This window comes from Trachurus trachurus (genome assembly GCF_905171665.1).
Source record: "Trachurus trachurus genome assembly, chromosome: 1".
NCBI lineage: Eukaryota > Metazoa > Chordata > Actinopteri > Carangiformes > Carangidae > Trachurus > Trachurus trachurus.
Window position 1 is genome coordinate 36,886,017 of NC_139891.1, and position 14,943 is coordinate 36,900,959.

General features: G+C 46.5%; 1 protein-coding gene across 1 annotated transcript in view; it reads right to left on the reverse strand.

Moving 5' to 3' along the window:
* LOC310992167 (NLR family CARD domain-containing protein 3-like) overlaps positions 1-11,763 on the reverse strand; it is a gene marked incomplete at both ends in the record, with an annotated part of 32,784 nt that extends 21,021 nt beyond the window's left edge. Inside the window, 3 exons of the mRNA XM_083980177.1 lie at positions 2,036-2,185; positions 8,480-10,273; positions 11,723-11,763. Coding sequence (XP_083836303.1) covers positions 2,036-2,185; positions 8,480-10,273; positions 11,723-11,763 — 1,985 coding nt within the window. The remainder of the gene's footprint in view (positions 1-2,035; positions 2,186-8,479; positions 10,274-11,722) is intronic.
* Between the last annotated feature and the right edge of the window lie 3,180 nt (positions 11,764-14,943).

The window sequence follows — 14,943 nt, forward strand, 5'->3', positions numbered from 1 at the left end:
AACGTGAAAATCAAACAGTTTTTAAATTTTAGTTAATTGTTCTTTGATACTCAAAAAGAAGAATGCTTGGTGTTTCAATTTTATTTTGTGTATTTCAAAATGAAAATCCAATAAACCAATCATTTTTTGTTTTCTAAATCCCATTCATCAAAAGAAAATCCAATGACCAAAAGATACACTGACCCAGAATGGACCGATGTTTTAAAACTGCCAGCGTAATCCGTGTATAATTCGTTCATTCGTTTTTCAAAATAAAACCAAAAATAAGAAAACGAAAAATCAACTCTTTTTCTCAGTATTCATTTCCAAAACTAAAATGAAAAACGGATAACGACTCGTTTTTTCAGTTTTCGATTTTATGCTCAAATGAATAATGGAAAAAAACGGATAACGAGCGTTTCTCGTTTCATGTTTCATGCAATTTTGATCTGAAGTGCAATGAGCCGGAAATGACCGTGATCCGGAAGTGACAGTCTCTGCCTTTACTGCTAGAGCCTGCAAAGTAAAGGATAATGTATGGTTCGGAACCTGAAGGGGTTTATTTCTCCATAACAACCGACCAACTATACATTATCCTGCTTATTACACGGTTTACGAGTGAAATTAATTTGAAACATATGTTGATCAAAATATGTCAGCCCGAGTCAAAACGTAACCCGTACTGACGTAATTGACTACATTCATGGAGACCACTGACACCTGTGTGATTCCTTAGAGCAACGTGATCGGTGTAAGTGTAAATGTAAGCCTTTTGTGAGACCAATGCAGAGGCAGAAAATCACTCTTTTTCTCCACGTTTCTGTCTGTCTCAGCCTGGGGGGCCCCTATCGTCATTGGCAACCACCTCAAGTTGCCGTGGTAATGTCTGATCCTCAGGCCAGAGCTTGTTAACTTCATAAACAATCCACCTGGCGCTCGTTTAAATGTTTATAAACAGAGACACAGCTGAATCAGACTGACACAGGATGCAGCTCATAGTCACACACACAGACACACACAGACTCTAGAACCAGCTTCATGTGATTACAGTCACACACACACACACACACACACACACACACACACACACACACACAGACTCTAGAGCCAGCTTCATGTGATTACAGTCACACACACACACACACACACACACACACACACACACACACACACACACACACACACACACACACACACACACACACACACACAGACTCTAGAGCCAGCTTCATGTGATTACAGTCACACACACACACACACACACACACACACACACACACACACACACACACACACACACACACACACACACACACACACACACACACACTCAAAGTTTTCCCGATCCTACTAAAAAGTTTTGAATAACACAATCTGAAGGTTATTAAAACCAAAATTGGATTACATGATCTAATCTGATTTTAGAATCTGTATTTGGTTTTTAATAACCCATTTTCAAGATTTGACCCAGTCCATTATAAAATCCAATCAGATAAATTTTGAACAACTGGGTCCTGGATAGCAAAAATTTGGATTCGAAAATCTGGATGATTTTGATCCAGATTAGGGCCTACGCGCACACACACACACACACACACACACACACACACACACACACACACACACACACACACACACACACACACACACACACACACACACACACACACACATTCAATTTGGTCTCTCTCATATCAGTATGATCATTATCTACATTATTTATTACTTTATTTTTATTTGTTTATTTTTTATCATCACTTTGCACAGTACGGTCACTCTGGCACTATGCCTCTTTAATTGAATTGTTGAATGTTTGTTGTTGTCTGTTGGTAAGAGCATGTACTGAATATATCAGTGTGTCTTTTCAGTTCCCTTTCCATTATCCAAAATCCAATCAGATAAATTTTGAACAACTGGGTCCTGGATAGCAAAAATTGGGATTTCAAAATCTGGATGATTTTGATCCAGATTAGGGCCTACACCTTTTGAACAACTGGGCCCTGAGTTTGTCCATTGTATTATATTTTGAAATCTACCAACAGACAGACAGACTGACCTCAGAGTCTCCAGTCTACAGTTTCGACTCTCCAGTCCATCACACAGAGCCTTCACTGCTGGATTCTTCAGGTCATTGGAGCTCAGGTCCAGTTCTGTCAGGTGGGAGGGGTTGGACTTCAGAGCAGAGGCCACAATTTCACAGTGAGCCCTTGACAGTTCACAGTCAGGTAGTCTGTGATTAGAGAAAACATACAATCTGATCAAATAAATAAATAACCTCATATTATACACAATGGAAAAAAAATGGAGTTGGTGCATGTAATGCAACAAGATGATGTGATGGTTCAGCTCATCTTCTCTCACTGGAATGATCTTCATTGTTCTGTCCTGCAGACCTGATTTGGTCACCCCTTTATACATTGAGTCTATTTCCTCATGAAAAAGGCTCTGAGGCTTCCTGTTCTTTGCTTGTGCATGATAAAGTATTGCAGCCAACCAACACTCTTAGCAGGAGTTGCCTCATGGGGTTGGTTGGCATCAAAATCACCTTCTTCAGATGCTCTACAACAGGGGTTTTCAAAGTGTGAGAGAGTGAGCCCCCCTTAATGAAAAATAAACAGCTGTGTGCCCCCCCCCCCAAAAAAAAAAAAAAAAGAAAGAGAGAGAGAGAGAGATAATTAAGCCTATTTATTATCAGTTACTATGACCAAAACAATATTTGATTCATTAAACGCATATTAATTATCATGACAACATAAAGCAATGACTAATAAACCTAAACATTGATATAGAACTGTAACACACTCATCACACAAGCAGCTTCATGCTCTCCCTGTGTTCCCTATCTGGGAAGCAGACAGTCTGAGGTTGAAGTTTATATCAATGCACAGGTGACACTGTGACAGGTCTCCACTGCACGTCTTGACCACATGTCAGCTGTTCAGCTGTAGTAGAGGAAAACTCCGCTGCGACGTGCAACTTTTTTTTTTTTTTAGGAGCGGTAGCCTATATTGCGGCTTTATGCGGGAGGACAAGCGGTAGACAGCTGATCCAATGTATTTATCTGAGCTTGGTCACCATGAGAGGCACCGGGTCGCTTTGAGCTGCGTTCATATGAAGTTATACCTGACGCTGCGCAGCACCTGACACTCTTTTTCTAATCAGAACAGCCGACGTATACGCAGTATAATTGCAAATTATAGACTACTGCAAAAACATTAATCATTTAGCCCTATGCGCAAGTGACATATAACTCATCGTTTGTTTGAATGTTTTCAGTTTTTCTTTTTTTCTTTTCCTCATGTCGTGCCTCCCCTCAAAATCTCTGGCGCCCCCCAGGGGAGGCGCGCCTCACACTTTGAAAACCCCTGCTCTACAACAACTGGGGGCAGAGCAATGTGCTTCATTCCATTACACTCACCCCCGCTGAACTCACTCCACCCAGGGCATCCGGGTCACGGCACCACTGTAGCCGATGTCATATCTGGCCCTCTGCGTTGTGTTTCCCACGGCCTGCCCTAGGTGGGGTTCGATCCCACGACCTCCCGCACCGGAGGCGACGATGCTAACCTCTTCGCCAAGAGGTTGACAACCGCTTGGCAGGTGGGTTAGCACGTCTTTTATGGGTGGAGTGAGTGCACATCCGTTACACCTAGCAACATGTTTCCCCAGTTAAATCGCTTCTGCTTACGGGGAAGTAGCAGCTGGTTAGCCGCTGTATGTTCGTAGCAGGAGAAGCGAGTCTGTTGGAAACACTAACGTTACACATCTACAGATCTAACGTAACAGAAGAGATGTTTTCACTACACATCTACAGATCTAACGTAACAGAAGAGATGTTTTCACTACACATCTACAGATCTAACGTAACAGAAGAGATGTTTTCGTGGGATAATTGCCCAGAACCATGTGTAGAACTCGTATCAGTGAGCTGATTCATGTGATCACATCATCCTGATTTCAGCCTTCAAGAGCTGCCACTAACGTTAGTCTGATCTGAGGAGCTGTCAACAATGAAGTACCGGTAAGTTACACTTAACGTTAGTTTGTTTACTGAGCTGGGTTTATTTAAGGGGCTACAGGTTAGCATAAACACATGAGAGTTAACTATGTTATGGCAGCTTCAGCTAAGGTAATGTTAGCTAGTTGCTGCTCAAATACAGCTCATGAACACCATATGAACACTGCTGACTTGCCAAATTAACATTAGCCTACATGTAAGTGGTCGCAGGCAACAGGTGTCTGATGGTTCGAGATAAGGTTGATTTCTGACAGCAGTAGCCAGTAGCTAACGTTAGCTTAGCTGAAACAGGATAGATGGGACCACCGGCCAGTAGCACCTTAAATAAACCCAGCACAGTGACGTTATACAAACTAACCTTAGGTGTAACTTACCGGTAAGTTATTGTTGACAGCTCGTGTGGACAATAATCACACCAGTGAGTAGAGTAGACTAAAGTTGACTGCGACATGCTCGAGCTGCAGTAGCCTCATGTTGCTAGGCAACCATGTCAACATATTTTACCATAAAAAAGTTATCACGAGAAAGTGGTCTTTGTTATAACGAGATAACGAAAGAAATTAATTCGTTAGCACGAGAAAACGGACTTTGTTATCATGAGAAAATGGTAATAAAAAAAATTATACGGACCTGGCCCTTTAGGGCTTCCGTAGCAAAAAGTAAGCAAAAAAAAAAAAAAATCCGGCACAAGAAAAAAAAAAAAAGTCAGATGAAAAAAAAAAAATCCGGCACAAGAAAAAAAAAAAAAAAGGCAGATGAAAAAAAAAAAATCTGGCATAAGAAAAAAAAGAAAAAAAATCCAGCACAAGAAAAAAAAAAGCCAGGCAAAAAAAAAAAAAAAAACTGCAGAGGCTTGACCACGTATTACAACAAAGCGACTGTCAGCTCAATGACAGCAGCAGAGTGACAGACAGGCTGCCAAACTCTGCAGCGCCATAAAAGTGAACAATAAAGGCGATTAACTGTGACTCAATGCCGGAGTATGACAATGAAAACACGAATCATTTCCAACATAGATCCTAGGAGCTATGTTGTCCGGGGCTTAATGCCCCTGGTAGGGTCTCCCAAGGCAAACAGGTCCTAGGTGACGGGTCAGACAAAGAGCGGTTCAAAGCCCCTTATGAAGAAGAAAACAGCAAGGAAGTGTACGTCGCCCGGACTGGCGTTACCGGGGCCCCACCCTGGAGCCAGGCCTGGGGTCGGGGCTCGCAGCCGAGCGTCTGGTGGCCGGGTCTTGGCCCACGGGACCCGGCCGGGCGCAGCCCGAACGAGCGACGTGGGCCCGCCCTCCCGTAGGCCCACCACCCGCGGGAGGGTTCATAAGGGGAAGGTGCCGTGTGATTTGGGTGGCAGCCGTGGGCGGGGGCCCCGGCGACCCAATCCCCGGACGACGACTCTGGCTTTAGGGACATGGAATGTCACCTCGCTGGGGGGGAAAGAGCCTGAGCTTCTGCGGGAGGCTGAGAGGTATCGACTAGAGATAGTCGGGCTCACCTCCACGCACAGCCTGGGCTCTGGAACCCAACTCCTTGAGAGAGGTTGGACTCTCTTCCACTCTGGAGTTGCCCATGGTGAGAGGCTGCGAGCTGGCGTGGGCTTGCTCATTGGGAGGAACGGCCTCCCAATCACACCTCTGCCTCGGGGGACCCCCGAGGCAGCTGACGGGTACCGGCAGGCCAAGCGGACTGCAGCCCGGGCGGTCACGGAAGCAAAAACTCGGGTCTGGGAAAAGTTCGGGGAGGCCATGGAGGAGGACTACCGGTCAGCCTCGAGGAAATTCTGGCAAACCATCCGGCGCCTCAGGAGGGGGAAGCAGTGCTCCGCCAACACTGTTTACAGTGGAGGAGGGGAGCTGTTGACCTCGACTGGGGATATCGTCGGGCGGTGGAAGGAATACTTCGAGGATCTCCTCAAGGATCTCCTCAATCCCACTTCCGTCGAGGAAGCAGAGGCTGAGGATTCAGAGGTTGATTCATTCATCACCCAAGCTGAAGTCACTGAGGTAGTCCGGAAGCTCCTCAGTGGCAAGGCACCGGGGGTGGATGAGATCCGCCCTGAGTACCTCAAGTCTCTGGATGTTGCGGGGCTGTCGTGGCTGACACGCCTCTGCAGCATCGCGTGGCAGTCAGGGACAGTGCCTCTGGACTGGCAGACCGGGGTGGTGGTCCCTCTCTTCAAAAAGGGGGACCGGAGGGTGTGTCCCAACTACCGGGGGATCACACTCCTCAACCTCCCGGGGAAAGTCTATTCCAGGGTGCTGGAGAGGAGAATTCGGCCGATAGTCGAACCTCGGATTCAGGAGGAACAATGCGGTTTTCGCCCTGGCCGTGGAACGCTGGACCAGCTCTACACCCTCCGCAGGGTGCTCGAGGGTGCATGGGAGTTTGCCCAACCAGTCCACATGTGTTTTGTGGACTTGGAGAAGGCTTTCGACCGTGTCCCACGTGGCATCCTGTGGGAGGTGCTCCGAGAGTATGGGGTCGGAGGCCCTCTGCTGAGGGCTGTACGGTCCCTGTATGACCGGAGCAGGAGCTTGGTTCGCATTGCCAGCAGTAAGTCAGACCTGTTCCCGGTGCGTGTTGGACTCCGGCAGGGCTGCCCTTTGTCACCGGTTCTGTTCATTATTTTTATGGACAGAATTTCTAGGCGCAGCCAAGTGCCGGAGGGGGTACGGTTCGGGAGCCACTTGATTTCATCTCTGCTTTTTGCAGATGATGTGGTCTTGTTGGCTCCCTCGAGCCAGGACCTTCAGCATGCACTGGGGCGGTTTGCAGCCGAGTGTGAAGCAGCTGGGATGAGAATCAGCACCTCTAAGTCCGAGGCCATGGTTCTCGACCGGAAAAAGGTGGCTTGCACCCTCCAGGTCGGGGGAGAGTTCCTGCCTCAGGTGGAGGAGTTTAAGTATCTTGGGGTCTTGTTCACGAGTGAGGGGAGAACGGAGCGCGAGATCGACAGGCGGATCGGTGCGGCGGCCGCAGTAATTGTATCGGTCCGTCGTGGTGAAGAAGGAGCTGAGCCGAAAGGCAAAGCTCTCGATTTACCGGTCGAACTACGTTCCCACCCTCACCTATGGTCATGAACTCTGGGTCATGACCGAAAGAACGGGATCCCGGATACAAGCGGCCGAAATGAGTTTCCTCCGCAGGGTGGCGGGGCGCTCCCTTAGAGATAGGGTGAGGAGCTCTGTCACCCGGGAGGAGCTCGGAGTAGAGCCGCTGCTCCTCCACATCGAGAGGAGCCAGCTGAGGTGGCTCGGGCACCTGTATAGGATGCCCCCTGGACGCCTCCCTCGTGAGGTGTTCCGGGCATGTCCCACCGGGAGGAGGCCCCGAGGAAGACCCAGGACACGCTGGAGTGACTACGTCACTCGGCTGGCCTGGGAACGCCTTGGGGTCCCCCCGGAAGAGCTGGAGGAAGTGTCCGGGGAGAGGGAAGTCTGGGGATCCCTGCTCCGACTGCTGCCCCCGCGACCCGACTCCGGATAATGCGGCGGACAATGGATGGACGGATGGATGGGTTTTTTTTGCCTTGCTTTTTTTTTTTTCTTGTGCCGGATTTTTTTATTATTATTATTTTTGCCTGACTTTTTTTTTTTTCTTGTGCTGGATTTTTTTTTTTTTTGGCAGATTTTTTTTTTTTTGGCTGGCCCTAATACTCCTTCGTACAGTTGACCTGATTCAATTGCCCAGAGAAATCATAACCAACTGAGGGATCTCCATGACCTCACAGCTTTTACAACACCTTACACAACAGACCTGTAATTTGTCAAACTAAGAACAATGAGAATAAATAGAAACTACGTTCATCTGAACTTGACTTAACTACTAGGGATGCACATTTTGAATTTTTTTTCTGACCGATAACCAACGCTCGTTAACCGATTATTAACCGTTAACCGATAAGATTAAGACACTTGCGGTGCACGGCCAAAGAAAAAAAAAAAAAAAGTATCGCTCCAATTTTTTTTTTTTTTTTTTTGCCGTTAAATACACACATGCGCCGCAACAGCTGATCAGTGCGCTCTGTCTCAGCTGATCGCGCTCATATGGAGGTTACCTGCCAAAAACCAGGCTGAAGGAGCAGCAGAGCTCCTCTGACAGCTCCACAGACAGGAGAGCTGCAGGTGAACAGGCTGGAGAGCAGCGACGTCCTTTTTTTTTTTTTCCAGCGCCGTAGTTACAGGTGATTCACATCTATGTCCATGTAGGCTACATTTATTGTCTGACCTTCCTTCATGGGGGCTGCTGCACATACTGTCAGTCCTCCTGTGTAACTTTTTGCTGGGAAATATGACTGAAGGCACGTGAACTCTGCACGTGTCGACACGCCCCCATGAGTTGACGACATAAGGAGCTAATAAAATAAATAAATAACCGATAGTATTAATCGGTCAAAGTTCTTGTTATCGGTTAACGGTTAAACGGTTAATCATGTGCATCCCTATAAACTACCAATAATTATAATGATCATGTCTGGACTCACCGAGCCTTCCTGCAGTTCCTCACAGCTGGAATCAGTCTCCATCGTCCCACTTGTGATGTCTTGTACTTCTCCAGGTCCAACTCATCCAGAACCTGCTCTGACATCTGCAGCATGTAGGCCAGAGCTGAACACTGGATCTTAGAGAGTTTCTTCTCTGATCTGTTCTCTGACTCCAGGAACTGTTGGATCTCCTGATGAACTGACTGGTCCTTCATCTCCGTCAGACAGTGGAAGATGTTGACGCTTCTGTCAGGAGAGTTTTTAGTACTGTTCATTTTCTTCAGGTTTTTAATTATTTTCTGGATGGTTTTTTGACAGTTTTTTATCTGACCCAGCAGACCTCCTAACAGGCTCTGGTTGGACTCCAGAGAGAGGCCATGAAGGAAGCGAACAAACAGGTCCAGGTGCCCATTTTTACTTAAGATGCACGCCTCCATGATCATTTCCAGGAATTCATCCAGGGGAATATCTTCCTCTTCTTCTTCTTCTTCTCCTTCTTCTCCTTCTTCGTCTTCTGAAAAGTCAAAGTCAGTTCCCGCACCTATTCCCTCCATCATTGTTTTGAAGGAGATCATTAGGGCTTTCTTATTCCTGTTGGTGAAACAGTGGAACATGTAGACTGCAGCCAGAAACTCCTGAACACTCAGATGAACAAAGCAGTAGACTGTTTTCTGGAAGATCACACTCTCGCTTTTGAAGATCTCAGTACAGAGTCCTGAGTTCACCAAGGCCTCTGTGACATCAAGACCACACTGCTCCAGGTCTTCTTGGTAGAACATGATGTTTTTTTTCATAAGCTGTTCAAACGCCAGCCTCCCCAGCTTCAGAAGAACTTCCCTGTCGGCCATCATCAGCTCCTTTGGACTCATCTCATGTCCTTCACCGTACTTGTTCTTCTTCCTCTTTGTCTGGACCAGCAGGAAGTGTGAGAACAGGTCAGTCGTGGTCTTGGGCAGCTCTTCTCTCTGGTCTGTGGTCAACATGTGCTCCAGAACTGTAGCACTGATCCAGCAGAAGACTGGGACTTGACACATGATGTGGAGGGTCCTGGACTTCTTGATGTGTGAGATGATTCTTCTGGACAGAAATTCATCACTGGACCTCCTCCTGAAGTACTCCTCCATCTGGGCGTCAGTAAAGCCTCGGACCTCTGTTACCCTGTCAACACATGAAGGAGAGATCTGATTGGCTGCTGCAGGTCTGGAGGTGATCCAGACCAGAGCCGAGGGAAGCAGATTCCCCTGGATGAGGTTTGTCAGCAGCACGTTGACTGATGACGTCTGTGTGACATCAGACACAACCTCCCTGTTGTTGAAGTCCAGTGACAGTCGGCTTTCATCCAGGCCGTCAAAGATGAAGAGAAGTTTACAGACAGCCAGCTGCTCTGCTGTCACCTTCTGTAATGTTGGATGGAAAACATGGAGCAGCCTGAGAAGACTCAACTGCTGATCTCTGATCAGGTTCAGCTCCCTGAACGAAAGCAGAACCAGCAGACTGACATCTTGGTTCTCCAAGCCCTCGGCCCAGTCCAGAGTGAACTTCTGCACAGAGAAGGTTTTTCCAACGCCAGCGACACCATTGGTCATAACTACTCTGATGGGTCTCTGTTGGACAGGTGAGACTGTAGAGACGTCCTCTCTCTGTTGGACAGGTGAGATATTAAAGATGTCTTGGCACTTGATTGTAGTATCATTGAGCTTCTTCTTCTTGGACATTGTCTCCAGCTGTCTCACCTCATGTTGGGTATTAACCTCTTCACTCTGTCCCTCTGTGATGTAGAGCTCAGTGTAGACCCTGTTGAGGAGGGTTCCACTTCCTGTTCCACTTCCTGTTCCACTTCCTGTTCCACTTCCTGTTCCCTTAGATCCTTCAGTCACTCGTTCACATCTTCTCCTCAGATCGATCTTATGTTCATTTAAAACCTCCTGCAGACCACGATCTGCAACAAAGAGAAGGTTTGAATCATCATCTTAAATGTCAGTGCTGTGTGGTGGAACAATGACTCTGGAGAAAAAAACAGGTCCTGGTTTCACAAATGACCACATCAGCAGACAGATGTTCACTCTGACTTTGTACACAGCTGCTCTGATTGGCTGTCTGCAGCTCACCTCTGGTTCTGGGTCTTTGTCCACACTGGGGACAGGAGGGGGGTCCTGAAGAACCAGACTGGTCCCAGTCTGAGGTGAAGCACTGTCTGCAGAACCAGTGTCCACAGCTGGTGGAGACTGGATCCTTCAGGACGTCCTGACAGAGACCCCAACAGGACAGCTGCTGGTCCACAGAGACATCACTCCTCTTCTTTCTGTGAAGACATTTCTGGATCAACAGCATGTCACAGTCACAGTTCCACATCTGTGCTCTGTTTGGTTGTCCACCTCAAGAGGACAGGGCTTTAGTAACCAGATGAGCAGAGAGAGAGAAAGTAGAGGAAGACGAGTGTAGAGAGATGAGCTGAATGACAACCTGGCTGTATTCGCAAAATGCATACTAACGTACTGCCTACTACATACTTCATTAGTACCAGTGTTGGGCAAGTTACATCCAAAATATAATACATTACATATTATTAGTTACTGTCATTTGATAGTAATTAGTTACATTACAATACTACGGTCTCAGAATTGTAATGTGTTACATTACTTTTGTATTACTTTTGAGGTACTTTAGCCAAAATAACAGCAGAAATATGACTGTAATGTGTAGTTTGTTGCAGATAATACATACAGTGGAGGTTGATGTTGATGTAGTATGTCTGTCATGCCCTGAGCTTGCTGCCACGCAGTGGCTCGGTTTTTTGTTGATTTGGATTCTTGTTTTGGACTTTGGACTCTTGGTTTCTTTAGTTCCTGTTGTGTTGTCTTGTGTAGTCAATTCTGTGTCTTGTCTTAGCGTCATGTTCTCTATGTAGTATTTCCTGTATTATTTTGTAGTTCTGTGTCCTGTTTGCCTGTGTGTCTTAGTCTGTCTTTCATTCTCTGTTATGTTCCTGTTTCCTGTTTTACTTTGAAGTCAGTGTCTGATTCCTGTCTTCCTGTTAAGTTTGATTACCTCATGTGTCTCACCTGTGTTTGATTCCACCACCTGTGTCTCGTTCCCTCGTGTAACCTCTGTGTTTCCCATTGTCTCTTGTTGCGTCATTGTCAACCTGAGTGTCAAGATCCTTGTGTTCATCCTGGTTCTCTGTCTGTCCCTGTTGTCCCTGACATCATTTTTGGTGAGATTAAAGACCTGTTTTTCCCATACCCTGCTCCAAGTCTGCATTTAGGTCTGGCCTTCACCCTCATTCTTGACAATGTCTGTGTATGCCTCTGCAGCTACTAAAACTATGGGGCTGTCCCATTTCTCCACACTTGGCTCAGTGCGCTTGGTTACGCACACACTTTGGTGACGTTTTGCCGGCGGAATGTATATTTGCATATAGTGTGCAAGCATGGATTAAGTGGCCAAGCGTGTGGGGGGAGATTTAAAAGCAATCGGGACACACTTGACAAGTGCAGCCTGTGTCGTTGCGCACAGCACACTAGCACAACTACTACACACACACAGCAACAGTTTTAATAAACAGTGCTGCTGGATCAGTCTCTACACTCCTACTACTAAAGTGTCTCTATGCGCAAGATTCAAATCATAAATGTGTAAGCCCAACTCTGTAAGTAAATAAAACAAACAAGAAAAACGAAAATATAAAAGCATGAACAGAGCATGATGAATAAAATATGACATTAAAAAGTCATAATTAGCCTATGAGATAGAAAGTTAATTTCATTTTATTGAGATTAATTCAATCGCATTTCCTAAACGTGACTTGTGGCTCTGGGTGACGGCGGACTTCACCGTGGTGCATTGTGGGATTTATACTTGGCCAAATACCGCTCGGATGTGGTCTTACCTTAAGTGTGGGTAAAGTGCAAATCAAGCGCACTGCACTTTCAGTCGTTGGAGAATCAGGACACACTTGCGCACTGACACTAAGCCCATGAACGCGCACGCCAAGTGCCCAAGTGTGTAAGTGTGATCGAGTGTGCATATTGGGACAGGCCCTCTGTTTTGCGGGTAATCTACTAAGAGTAACTGCCTTAATAACAGCACATGCAAACCGCAGGATTGAAACTCCAGTTTTACGCGTTGTAATCATGTCCACCATGGAGAGTGTGGAAGGAGAGCTGGATGACAGCAAAAGCAGAATGAAATTTGATCCGATTAATTAATACAAAGGAGCAAATAAACATATTGTTGATCTACAGTAAAGAAGAAACGTGGGTGAATATCAAATGCGGTGATACCAGCTGTCTATCATTGGACCGGAGGTGCGCGCTACAACACAGCGCTATGGTGCAGAGCTTGGGTCACACTGTGATTTAAAAGCCCGGGCGAGAGGGGATCAAAGATGAGGTGAAAGTAGAGGTGAGGTCTCGGTCCCAGACCCGAAGCTGAGCAGCCAGGTACTGGAGAGGGAGGAAAGGAGCGCACCGAGGGCACTGCACGGCCTGCGTAATGGCGCTTCAAACACACTGCTACAGCAGCTGGAGTGACTTTGAGGAAAAGCAGAGATTAAAGAACTTTTACCACGGCATTAACTAACTCGTTCGTGTTAGCGGCTCTAAATCGACCTGTCTGGTAGATATGAATTATGCTTTCTTTTTGTTTATGTGTTCTTTTTGTAAACATGAGTAACTTTCTATTGGGGACAGCTCTCCATTCCGACACACCTCCACTTCGACACCCCACTGTTCCGAAAGGGTCCATGGCACTGGTCCGATCTCCCATTAGTCCGACCTTCCATTGGTTCGAACTCCCATTGGTCCGACAATCGGAGTAATGAGAGTTCGAACTAATGGGAGGTCCTCTTTAGTTCGAACTGGACTAGTTATTAGCATTAGTCCAACTCTCCGTTTTTACCATTCACTATGCATTTATATCATTATTCATATAGGCTCCACCTGTCAATAAGACACGTGGAAGAAGAGGTGCAGTTTATTGTGTTTCACCAACGAGGAGCTGTCATTACGCACGACTTTTACGCACTGCTGCGCGCTCATTAGTGTCCATAATTAAACCTTGAAATATCAAATCAAACTTACATTACAGACAGGTGGATTGGGTTCTCTCTCTCTCTCTCCCACTCCGAACAGACAGACGGACGCAATCAGAAAGGAAACGGAGGCTGCGCATTGATCCTTTTTTCCTTTCTGGGATCAAACGGATCATGTGCATAATTAACTGCAAAACAAGCACTATATTAATAACATATAACGCTCATTATGCTTCCAGCCTGTCTAGCCTCTACCTGGTGTTTTTACTAAACTTAACCAACTCCTTTCTTCATTGCCTGAACCTAACCAAAGCGAAATACACCTTTTTTTTTTCTCTCAGTCTGCTGTCAGCAGGAGCGGCGGCTGCAGCAGGCTCGCGCCCGTGAAGTGAGCTCAAGCCGGCCAGGTTCAGCCCCGCTCGAGCGGAGGGAGAGAGAGAAAAAAAGTGCATTTATTTTACTCTGTACTCTGGGAGGGGGGGCTTTGATTATCAGTTTACACATCTTGATCAGCATTTATGATGGTTGTGCGCGATCTGACATGATCTGGCTCCTTTCTGGGCCGCGTGTGTGTGTGTGATGTGCGTTTCTGTGTTTCTGGGAGCTCTCTCTCTTTCAGTAATTCTCGTTATTTTGCTCTCTCTCACAGAGAGAGAGAGAGAGAGAGAGAAAGCTGCATGCTCCTATCAATGGAAGAGCTTGTCTGAAAGTAGCGATGAATGACAGTTCGAACTAACGGGACCACCCACTGGTCCGACCTCCATGGTCCGACTTGTGGTTGATTTTGTCGGAGTAACGGGAGGTCGAACCAACGGGAGGTCGGACCAGTGGGTATTTTGTCGGAGTAACGGGAGGTCGAACCAATGGGAGGTCGGACCAATGGGCAGTTCCCGTTCCGAAATACCCCCACTTCGAAACACCGCTCTTCCGACACAGTCCCCCCCCGCAGCTGTCCAATGTCCAAGGTGCTGAACTGCGTGACGTTGTTTACAAGGAAGTGGAAATCAAATAATTGTCAAATACATCTGGAGTCATTAAGATACTCATTACAACTCTATAATACCAAAGTAAAAGAAGCTGGAAGCCAATACTTTTCACAGCTCATCTCTACCAATCAGCAAAACTCACGTGCTCTATTCAATACCATCAACAACCTGGTTAATCCCCCACAAACAACTGTAGCTGCTTCATCTCCAGCTGACTGTGAAAAATGCCTTACTTTCTCCATTAATAAAATTAATACTATCAGAGCACAAATACCAGTCCGCACAATGTCCACAGTTATCTCTGGTCCCAGTAGGGTTGTGCCGATTGGCGATCCAATCGTCTATCGGCGATTGGAAGGACGAGCGGCGATGTTTTGTTTTCTTGGCGATTTTACACACACACATACTCGCTACTTTTTTATTGATCCAATGCGCAATCTGTTTGT